The sequence below is a fragment of the Pygoscelis adeliae genome, unplaced genomic scaffold (assembly GCF_000699105.1).
Source record: "Pygoscelis adeliae isolate BGI_AS28 unplaced genomic scaffold, ASM69910v1 Scaffold545, whole genome shotgun sequence".
NCBI lineage: Eukaryota > Metazoa > Chordata > Aves > Sphenisciformes > Spheniscidae > Pygoscelis > Pygoscelis adeliae.
In genome coordinates, this window is record NW_008824746.1 from 765,044 (window position 1) to 776,776 (window position 11,733).

An 11,733-nucleotide genomic window follows, 5' to 3' on the forward strand; every position below is an offset into this window, starting at 1 on the left:
TGCCAATCTTTAACCACTCTTTCAGTAAAGAAATTTTTCCTCACGTCCAATCTAAACCTCCCCTGGCACAACTTGAGGCCGTTTCCTCTCGTCCTTTCGCCAGTTACTTGGGAGAAGAGCCCGACACACACATCGCTACAACCTTGTAGAGAGCAATGAGGTCTCCCCTCAGCCTCCTTTTCTCCAGGCTAAACAACCCCAGCTCCCTCAGCCGCTCCTCATCAGACTTGTTCTCCAGACCCCTCACCAGCCTCGTCGCCCTTCTCTGGACACGTTCCAACATCTCAACATCCTTCTTGTAGTGAGGGGCCCAAAACTGAACACAATATTCGAGGTGCAGCCTCACCAGTGCCGAGTACAGGGGCACAATCACTTCCTCTCTTCGCACGCTACTCGCTGGAAAACAGCGCTTCCAGTTGTATCGGGGGCGGCGGAGGCCTCTCCTCACACCCACAATGAACAGCCTTGCAACACGAGAGCGGTAATGCTCCTCTGTCGCGTGCTATAGGCATCCGAGCGACCTATCCTGTGAAGAAACCAGCAGCCCAAAATAAAGCAATACCCCCAGGAGTCCTGTAAACTGGATCCCGTAAAGCCTACCTGAAAAACGAAGAGCTCCTCTTCCTGAGCGTGGTTGAAGAGACCAGAGACGGCCACTGTTTGTGGTCTCTGCCAGACTGAATGGGAAATGGGGAAGACGGCTCCTGCTGGACATAAACCTCGTTACGGCACAACATAGGACTGACCCTTCACCTCACCAAAATGAGCACGCTCCAGACCACATTCCCTCCCACAGAAAGCAATTCCGGAAGAATGTCATTTTTTAATTCGGGGATTATGGCTTGGTTTTAGCTCTAGCAAAGTAGCGTAAGCTTTTCAAATTGGTCTTCATTTCTTTGGCAGGCTTTAACCATCGTGAAATACAAGGAGGACCACGAGACTTATTATGTGTCTTAGCAAGAGCTCTTAATAAAACAGATCAGTTGTATAGAAAATGCGGAAGAGATTATGGCTCCAAAAATGAGAAACCAGGCCACAAGGCCACCACATGAACAATGCTGAGGTTATAGTTTGTGTCGAAGTTCTCATTGCTGTGCTTTCTTTGAAGCTATAAGCAAGCTCCATTTATTGGCTGATTTGAGCCACAATTTCTAAATCATTACACAAACAGGCTACCGGGGGGAAGAGGGTGAGAAGAGTATCTACCAAAAGCAGTAATATGCCAAAAAACACAAACATGCTACATTCACTCACCAGATATACACATCAGCCACATGCACGCTAACTGCAATCCATTCTGTGAAGAGCGTGGTCCGTTCTTTGATTTCACCAGAGAGAATCCTGTTGAAAGCTGAGAGATACTCATGCTCATGAAAGTATTAAAAAACAACAAAAAACCCCCCACCAAAACAAAAACCCAACCCATACACAGAAATAAAGTTGGGACGAACTATTAGACAATACTGCATCTTCTAAACTAAGCTGACTTTTCTCTTTCCCAGATGACTCTACTTCCCTGAAACATACATTCCTATCTTAGTATGGAAATTAAATACAAATTAAAAGATTTTGTGATCAGCTTGTGTTTGATCCCCTCTGGTTTGTCATTATAAATGCAAAGTTTTGTTCTAAGTGTGAAAAATTAATGAAGCTGAAATGGCTCAGTATTAACATAGAGACAGTAACCCAAGGAAAGGGAGTCAGACATAGATTTTTGCATCTACAGTTGATTTACTCTAGAATTCAGGCAAATCACTTTCTGCTCCATTTCCGTATTTGTAAGATCCAAGTCTTCTTAATTTTTAAAGCAAAATTTGAAGTACTGTCTAAAACCAATGGCTCTGCACGCATTACTCTAAGGAACCTATTACTCCTTCTGTTCCCCGTCCCACAGAGTTACCTGTTTATTGTGAAAGGGCCTAAATGCTAGGCCCTGTACCTTCCTAAGTTGTTTGGAACTGGAGAGGGTCTTCTCTCTGTTCTTCAGTCTTAGGATGCCGTCCCAGCTCAGCCTGAAATCTTCCTCACCACCTAAGGGTTTACCACCACAATTCCTGCTTCTCCATTTAAAAGAAATTACCTATCTGAGTATTTGGTGAAAAATCCATGTGTTGAATTGCATGTGCCTTTAGGGCGGTTTTTGCTTTCTGGTTTCTAGAACAACAAAAAAGGCAGTCAGCTTGGGGCTATATTAAGAAAGATGGAAGGAAGGAAGGAAAAAAAAAATTGCTTTAGCACGGTAGAGTCAGTAACCTTATCAGCACAGAACTTGCCTCCAATCTTTCTGAAAACCAGACCTCAGCCACATCCTATTGCAGGAGACACAGGCTAGAGCATATGACTGGTGACTAGTACTCAACCCCCAGCCCTAAGGAACAACAGCTCCGAACCGACTCGGAGAGAGAGAGCAAGACAGGACTGTACAGGGTATTAGTCTCATGCTGCACACCGGAGGGAAGGCGCTGTGGCTGTGACAGAAGATGGCAACCCAGCTGATAAGAGGAAACAGTAGAGACACATACACAAAGCAACTTTATGAGGGAAGCTATCAAGACACCAAGTTTACAGCTAGAGGCAAAACCAAATAGTAAACAAGTTTTGCTTAGGTCTAGGGCTGCTGTACTTTGGCATGTGCAATTGCAATCCTTCTTTTTCAGTTTGATTACTTCGAGTTTCCTGCCCATGTGACTTTTTTCACCCATGGGCTGTATTTATTTCACTGAAGACAGCTTTTTCCTAGCAGAGTACTGTATTGTGAAGTCTTTGGTGCCTTCTACAGTTTAAACACTGTGGATTACAGACTGTCACCAACGCCTCCAGCAGATGGGATGTGAGAGCACAGTGATACTACAAGCATGTACAATTGGATTTTTTTCCCCCTCCTTTTTTCATATCGAGGTGCTAATCTCCTCTTCAACTACAAGCCATTATGTTGTGGATTGGAAGTGCTTATTCCTGATCCAAAAGGCAGTATAGATTGAAGGTTGCTGGAGCCAGAATCCAGATTAATTATCAAAAAAGAATATGTACTTCTACTCCATTAACAGTTATTCACAGACAGAATTAGGTATCCAGCTGAAAAACAGCCTCACTGGAAGAAGAGGTTTTACAGAAAGCTGACTCATTTGTTTGATTTTTGACAGAGATTACCACAGCAAGAATTGCTTCACCAAACATCTCAACTCAATACCTTAAACTCATAACAAAGCTCTGGTCTGCAAATATTATGTACTTGTCCAAGTTTCCTAATAGAAGTAAAAGAAGTCATACACAGTCCATATAAACTGTCATATTCAGTCATATAAAAGAACCGACAAGTGTCAGGCATGTGCGCTTGTAGGATCAGGTTCATAGAGCATATAATCATGTCAGTTGGAAGACACTTCTGGAGGTCATCTAGAGCAAAAGTCCTGCTCAAAGCAGGACAAATTACACTGGGTGGCTCAGGGCCACATCCAGTTGAGTTTTTAATGTCTTCAAGAGATGCAGATTCCATAACCTCCCTCAGCTCCTGTTCCAATTTCTGGCTACCTGTATCGTGACAATTTTTTCCTAATGTCTAATCACAATTTTCTACACACTAACTTTTCTCTGTTGCCTCTTTCCTGTCCCTGTGCCCCCCGAGAAGGGTCTGGCTCCGTCTTCTGTAAACTCTCCCATTAGATAGTTCAAGACAGCAGAAAGGTCTCCCTTAGCTTTTTCTTCTTAGAGCTAAGCAAACCCAGTTCTCTCCCCTCCTACACCTTGTGCTCCAGCCCCCGATCTTGGTGGCATCTGCTGGACTCACTCCAGCGTGTCAATGTCTTTCTTCTACTGGGGTGTCCAAAACAGGACACAGAACTCCAGATGCAGTCTAATTACTGAGTAAGGGAACGCTTACTTCCACAACCTGCTGGCTTCAGTTTACTAACGCAGCCCCAGATGCAGCTGGCCTTCTTTGCCACAAGGGCACACTTCTGGCTCCTGGTCAACCTGCTTTTAAACAGAATGCCCATCCCCTTTTCTGCAAATTTTTTTTCAGCCAGTACTATTGCATGGGGTTATTCCAACCCAGATGGAATACCCAGTCACACCTGCCCTTGTTAAACTTAATGACATTTAGTTCAGCTCATTTCTCTTGCCTGTCAAGGAATCTCAGCATATCATAACCTACCTGGTAATCTACACTGCTCTTGATGGAAACAGCCATTCTGAAAAATCAGGCTCCTTACCTTTGTAGAAGCAGTAGACTTTACAAAATATATTGCTTAATTCCCTTTGCTCTGAACATGCTACATGCTCACATTAGCAGCTTTCTGAATGTCTTATGAATACTGAAGTGTTGCCTCTCTTTTCTTCTATGGGTTTAAGCTCCTCCTGGCATCACCCAGGAGGAGCATCACCACCAGGATGCATCCCCATCCGACTGGTTCAGTCAGTGCCAGAGGGTAACATCAAGTACCTAGGCCACAGAAGCGAACTTAAACATGTTTGAACTAAAAAAAAAACGTAATGCATAGGGACCGTGCAGAAGGACACAGACTGCTATTGAATTGAGACAACAGGAAACGTTACAATTCAGTTCAACAAATGCTGACAATGTTCAGATCAGGAATGTTTAACTATTTTACATTAATAAGAAATCCTGGGGCAAAGCATCATAACAGAAATCCTTTCCAAAACTTTGTTCCATTACAGATCAACATTTTCGTCAGACACTGGACGGAAACAACTTTTTTCGAAATAACAGCTTCTCATCACATGAGAATTCTTCTTTGTTTATTTGTTTTTTAAAACCAGTGCTAGACTAGTAAGAATAGTGCAATTCACTGTCAAGAAACATTTACCGTGATTTCTCTTGAGAGCTAAAAAGGGAACAAAAAGTTTTGCCACAGAATAATTCAAACAGATAAATCTTATGGCACATTTAAAAGGCTGACATCAAAGCAATTTTATGTAGACTCTCTTTATACAGTAAATAGTTACATATAATATGCATGACAAAAATATGACAGTTTTGGTATTTAATATCCAATCTAAATATAAGTATTCAAAAGGAAATACTTTTACACCATTTCAGTAGTCACTTAGCTCAGTAGTTGGTTGCAATAATCCTTACTGTTTTCAGGAACTGGATGGAGCTATAAGCACAAAGACTCCCATTAAAATTAACACATGACAAAGTTCCACTGCAACCCTCTGAAAAGCAGAGAGTTACATTAAAAGAAATTCAGACACTGAAGTACATTGAAACGTATTGTGTCCTACAGCAGAGTTTGATACTCTACTGGTCAGAAACATGATGGCAACTTCAAAAGGCACTCTGAGTTAAACTACAGTAACACCGGTCCACAAGCATTTTAGAATCTTGGTATTGTATAGTAGAAAAAAACCCTATATTTATTCAATATAAATTGCTTTAATCTCTGTCCTAGCCCCAAAGCAGTCAAGTTACATTGCACTTTTAAAATATTCTGTGTAGGCTGTGATAAAAATCTAATATTTACATGTTGTGTTTGTTAAAGAACAATGCATTACTTTGTAAAATATTTTAAGAACCAAGTTTTAACACTTATTCTTGCATTATTAATATAACCAGAGGCTACACCAAATTTTTTTTTTTTTATTAGCTCCTATTCTAGAAACATTTTTGGTCCTTCAAAAAAATCTGTAAGCTGCAATTCATGTTCACAACTGGTATCAACGTTTGTCTGAAATCGCAGTTGTTAGAATATTTAAATAAATAAAGACATAATTTCTAAAGAAGTAACAGCTTTGGAGTTTTGTAAACAAACTGCTGTGGAAAGTCTTGAGTAAAAAGACTCAGTTTGGCATGTTATGACTTTAGTTGGCAATACTTTAGAGTTATACAACTTCTGCCAGGGTAGAAAACAGTTTGGTAGGCACATCTTATAAATCAGTCTGGAAAAAAGACCACAAAAATACTGATTGTTCCTTAGGTTGTATGAATAAATAAAAAAGATCAAAGAGTAACATGATCCACTGAAACCAAAATTGACATTTGTGTGATCTGTAGGGGGAAAGCGAGAAAAGCAACTCTATTCTTTTTTAAATACAACCTAAAGGAAATGAACAAGCCATAAATGAATGTATAGTAACCAAGATGTACAGGACACAAAGGCTGGCAGAATAAAATGAGCATTATAAATTTATAGAAATATTGATCTAGACAGAACTGGTATTTTAGCTGCATCTCACCAGAAGACAATCATCATTCATTTTTCAATCCAAATTTGAAGAAACGTTCCAAATCTGTGTTTGGTGAAATAAGTTCAGTGCAAAGCACTAGCTCTAATGAAATTTTGCTGACATCTAGGTTGCCCTACAGTCCTGTTAAAACAGGAGTGGTAACATAAATGAAACATAACAACAGATGTACAGTTATGCCATTTACATATAAATATATGTATATGCATGTTCTAGAAATTCAAATGATGTCAGGAGGTCTCACAGGCTGTGTTGGATATATTTTATATAGTACAGTTGTAGTTTACATGTTCAATTTCATGACATACCTGAAGTGCTCTACATATGCACCCCTGTGCTTCTTTGTAGTTTTTTACTCTATATAGAATAGTTTTATTTTGGTTTTCATCACTTAAAACTGATGGTTTGAGAGAGCAAGGAAAAGCTATTCACAGGCTTTTGTGGAAAACACAGGATTTGCTCTTTAAGATTATTATTGATTGATGAAATGATTAAATGTTTCTGTTCAAAGCCAAGAACCATGTTGGTAAGCTTGCTGTTAGTAGACACTAAGAGCTGTCACAGTATCTAATCTAAATGCCTAGTCTGTGTAGTTAGTGGAGCCTTCAAAGGGCAATTGAAAATCCTTCAATTCAGAAGCCTACCCTTTCTCATTGCCCATACAGAGAGATGTTTCTAAATTTGGTAATTTAGAAATTACCTTCCCTTCCCTCCGAAGTAGAGAATTAGAGGAATATCCAAGTGCTACACCAAATTAAATCTCTGTCCCATCACTAATAAACTGCATACCCTGCAAGCAAAGGTGAATGTTGTTTGAGAGGAAAACAACAAAAATTATTATCAATAATTAATATAGCTCATTAAATAACTACACAATGTGATTTGTAAGTTAAACAGTTAAGCTGCAACTGTACTATACTTTAGCATATACATTTTTTAACTGAGTTAACAGCCACATTTGCCTTTTTCTTGCTCCTCATTCAGTTGTTCTGTAGAGCTGTGCCCATTGGAGCGCACTACCCCTTCTGGGATCCAGGATTTATCCACACACCGTTCCATGCGCTTCATAATGAGGTCAAGCAGAGTTTCAATGGCTTTGCTTACATTATTTCCATTAGCTGCACTGGTTTCAAGATACGGTATTCTGCAGAAGACAAAACACGCAAACTTACATCACACACTTTATATTCATAGGAGCAAAACCAATACATGACTACTGCCACATTCTTTGAAATCACACAAACACTGTTACTGCTACTCCATAGCAGAAAGACACGAAGTGGTCAGCGGTCTGAAATGCAAAAGAAATTAATGAAATGGCTGACTCTGTAGGTAGGGCAGAAGGATAAGCTTTAATTTGGAGTCCACAATTTACAGAGGCACTGGTCAGTGTGAGTTCCCAAAGTTATGCTCCCAAGGTCTGTTTTTTCAGCTCCGTTCCCCACAAGAGATGCAATTACTTTATATGGCCTTGTGTGCATAAGTGTTCTCCTTACTGCTTTCTATCTACATCAGCTAGGGTGTCATTGCAAGAGAGGGAATGCTAGTATGGACGTTCCCCTGCAGGCAAGGCAGCAAAGACCCCTAACATGGTACTCTTATCACTACAAAAGGTGACCGTTTCTTCTGTTGACACCTCAACTATAAACTCTCTTACATACAAAACAAAACAAAAAAATCCCACTGCTCAGACCACCTATGTCTTTGTTAAACAAGGTTTCTGGGCACCTTGGTATTGAAAATACATTGCTAGTTTTCCTTATCGTTGTGGGTCGGGATGTTTCGGTGGCGGGTCTGTAGGCTGTTGACCTTCTGTGCTCAGTGCTCCCCACAGGGTGGTGCTAGAGTGGCTACATTAGTGTTACTTCCCAATAATGACTGAAACAAAAGCACTTCATGATTTTCATATTTCTTACTTAACGTGCAAGATTCAATGAGTGGTCAAAAATATTGTATTACTGTCTCAGTGTGTAGGTCTCCTGCAATCGTTTTCAAAATACATCACTTACCAGTACCAGGCCTTTCCACAGAAAGAGGATATTCGCTCTCTCACACTTTTGTTACCAGAAGACTGTTTGCTGCAGCAGGATTTATCTCAGGAGCATTTGGGAAACTAAGTGACTCCTAGCAGCTATCCTGTCTCACTTCTACAGGGCAGAGAACTTTGTAACTGCCTACAGATTGGATGTGACCTACAACTTTGACTTTTAGCTCCCTATTCCTAAATTAAGTTGGCATTTTCAGCCACAAAGATGAACATTTCATAAATTATTTCCAGAAGGTGAAGTCTTATGCAAAGAGATCTCTTTCACATGTTTAAGAAACGACTACATGCCATCTGCTGCTGTTCAAAAGTTTTTGCTCCTTCACAAGCAGCTGGTTAAAGTACCAAATGCACTTCCTGTTTTATGTGCAACATGGACTTCAACCAAGCATTTTCACAGGAAAAGGAAAAAGTAAGAAGGTAATACTGCACTAAACCCATTTGTCTCTAATAGACAGTTTGCTTCTGAATTGCCTCCGATGACTCTTCAAGGTCAAGGAAAGCTGATTTGTGACTATGTGATAGGAAACACAACAGGACTAGACCTGCAGAACAAGGCAGTTAGCACTGAGCACCTAGTGTTCACACCATGCATGTTTTGTGGGCTTTACTGTGGACCAGCTCTAATCTAGTCCCTCAGACTGAATGCAGATTACTGGTGGGAGCACACCATCTAGCTTAGTTGTCAACTGAGAAGGAATCCAGTTCACATGCTAGAAAGCTGCTCCACTATGTGAATCAAACCACAATAAAAGATCTGCTTCAAAAGTGGACTTCTGATCCACACTGAAATGCAAATGTAACCCAGAGATGAGACCCATGTAAGAGTTAAGGGAGTATAGGAGTAGTGTGGGATTAATTAGTATGGAACAAAGATCTCACATAGTTCTTTTAGGGACACATGACCTGTGCCTGCAGGGAAGGGGAAAGGCAAGGCTACCCTGTCTTCCTGCTAGTCTGACTTGGTTTTCATACTCCCTGGGAGTCTCTGAGAGTGCAGATGCCTGCAAGAAAGCACCGCTGACCCCTTTGAGGCCAAGTCACTAAGAATTCACCTAAGGTACAGTCCTAACAAAATTGCTTGAACAGTTGAGGGAAGATTGAACGGGGAGGGGGCAGAGAACAGTGAACTGTGGTCTGGACCAGAACTGCTCTTCTGTGGGAACCCAGCACTCTGTAAGCAGACTATCCAAACACCAGTGAATGGGTCCCAAGGCTCCCAAAGAAACTGAGGCCACATGTTTCCATGGCCGTGCCAAAGACAACGGCTACCCTACAACAAACTTTTGTAAAACAACTCAACTTGTAAATTAGGGTATCATTGCTTGGTATTATTTTTGTTTTCCCTAAAATCTGATGTGACACTAATCACCTCATCAAATGCTCTTTTGGATTTCACTTTGTAAGAGATCTGGGTTTTCTGTGCCCCACAGAAAGCCTCAGCACAGGCAAGAGCACCTGCCTCTCCAGCTAAATTATCTTTTCCAGAATGTTTGTGAAAATTTACTTTATTTACTGCCAAGGACAGAAGAAGATTAACCAATCTCCAGTGCAAGATTACTGCAATACTAAGTATGAATTTTTAGGCAATGCAGAAAACATTAATCTCTGACAGAAAAAACATATATCATACCAGCCAGTTAAGCATTCTAAAATGCTTATTCTCACTATAACTTTTCAGTATACAGCAAAGGCATTACAGAAAACATTTCATTCTGCTTTAAACACAGCAATAACTGGAAGGAAGTTACTTACCCATATTTTTCTGCAAGTTCCTTAGCCTCTTCTTCTTTCACCATTCTTTGGTCTTCCAGATCACTCTTGTTTCCACATAATACAATGTCAGGGTTTTCACAATATGCATGCATTTGTAGCTGACCTAACAGCAACAACATGGATAGGGGTCACAACTTACTGTCACTCATAAAGCTCACTAAGAACACTACCACATTTCAGGGGACACAAAGTCCTTCAGGAAAACGACGCTTTGAAAGGCAGAGAACAAGTATGTTCTCTGTTATCTCACAGGACTTCTGCTATTGCACTGAGGAGCCAGAGAACAGGTGGACATCCACTATCATGTACCCAATGAAAAAGCCAGGGAACAAGCCAGGGGAACAGAAGTCTGACAAAGTTAGCACAGAAGCTGTGTATTTGTAGCTTAAGGAGTTATGCTCACCAAGCATCTTCAACGAGCTGACAGGAAAGGATATACTTCCCTCTCCTGATGGATGATGCAGTTTGGGAACTCCTTTGCCTAGATACACCAGCCTAGTAACATTTGCCTTCCATTAAGTTTTGCTGACAAAGCTTTAGGTGAGTCAAAATAGAGTTTTGCATAGGCTTTCCACACACTTAAATTACTGAATATCACCAGAGTCAGGGATATGACGTTCTCTCAGCTTGCTTTTATATAGGTTAAGGTTCAAGTTCAGTAGGCAAAGCTGAATTTCAGGTAAGTGCTAGAAGCCACCACTAGCAGCTATTACAGTTATGAATGCAACATTTACTTTCTTTTACTGAGAAAGGTATAAACCCCAGTATTTTCAGTTCTATTTCTCAGTGAGACTCCGTATTTATAAACATAGCCCCCTCCCCGCGCATGCAAAGAAAGAAAGAAAGAAAAAAGAAATGCCATACTTATCCAGTTCCTGACATTCAGAAAGCTTTGCTCATTTGTCAGATCAAAGAGCAGAAGAAACCCCATGGCATCTCTGAAGAAAGCTGTTGTCAAGCTACGAAACCTAGACCAACAAAGTGAAATTAGTTGGCTTATCTGACAAGTTACTTTGAAAATATAATTGCATAAAGTCATAAAACTGAGGTAACAAGACTGAATTAACTAGAATGAAATATTCATCATAATTGTTTTGCTGATGTAGGGACTGGATAACAAGAATTGCTAACATTACTATGGCCTAATCAAGGCCTAAGGAAGTCAAGGAGACATTTCACTCAAGCGTGAGAGCTTTAGATAGTGTCTTCTACTATAAAGCATGACTTGATCAAGATTCAGAAATTAAAATAAGAATGAAATTCAAACTTCAAACAGAAATTTGTCCCCTATACAAATCAGTTCTTGATTTTAAGACTATCGACCACTAGGATGCTAGTCTTTTGACAGACAAATAGAAAAGAATCCTTTGAGGTGATTTCACCTGTCTGACTTTCCCAAGACCTCAACATATTTACAGAAATCTAAGGAAAACTGAAAAAAGAAAAGCTTTAAAAACATCTATATGCATTGGCCATGAAAAAATAAACTGAAAGTTTCCAAAAGACAAAAAGCAACCGTTACAGTTCTAAAATACAGTTGTAATTTAATGGGTATTCATAGGAAACTTTCCATCGCTGTTAAAAATAAAGCGCACTTTCTCGTCTTGAGTCATACAATTAAAATGTAGCAATCAGTAAAGAAAATTCATGTACTTGGTTCCATTTGCATGTAGCTTGATAACAACTGCCTTACTTGCTGGGGGAGG

At 40.2% G+C, this 11,733-nt stretch overlaps 2 protein-coding genes across 2 annotated transcripts in view; both read right to left on the bottom strand.

Moving 5' to 3' along the window:
• Window positions 1–4,189, bottom strand: part of RSL24D1 (ribosomal L24 domain containing 1) — a 13,133-nt gene extending 8,944 nt beyond the window's left edge. Inside the window, exons 1-4 of the mRNA XM_009323413.1 lie at window positions 4,154–4,189; window positions 2,081–2,154; window positions 1,255–1,341; window positions 563–677 (exon numbers count right to left, since the gene is read on the bottom strand). Of these exons, the coding sequence (XP_009321688.1) occupies window positions 563–677; window positions 1,255–1,341; window positions 2,081–2,154; window positions 4,154–4,189 (312 nt within the window). The remainder of the gene's footprint in view (window positions 1–562; window positions 678–1,254; window positions 1,342–2,080; window positions 2,155–4,153) is intronic.
• A 550-nt stretch (window positions 4,190–4,739) lies between these two features.
• The window catches only part of RAB27A (RAB27A, member RAS oncogene family), a 33,834-nt gene continuing 26,840 nt past the window's right edge, over window positions 4,740–11,733 (bottom strand). Inside the window, exons 7-9 of the mRNA XM_009323407.1 lie at window positions 10,892–10,997; window positions 10,007–10,130; window positions 4,740–7,351 (exon numbers count right to left, since the gene is read on the bottom strand). Of these exons, the coding sequence (XP_009321682.1) occupies window positions 7,153–7,351; window positions 10,007–10,130; window positions 10,892–10,997 (429 nt within the window). The 3' untranslated portion in view covers window positions 4,740–7,152. The remainder of the gene's footprint in view (window positions 7,352–10,006; window positions 10,131–10,891; window positions 10,998–11,733) is intronic.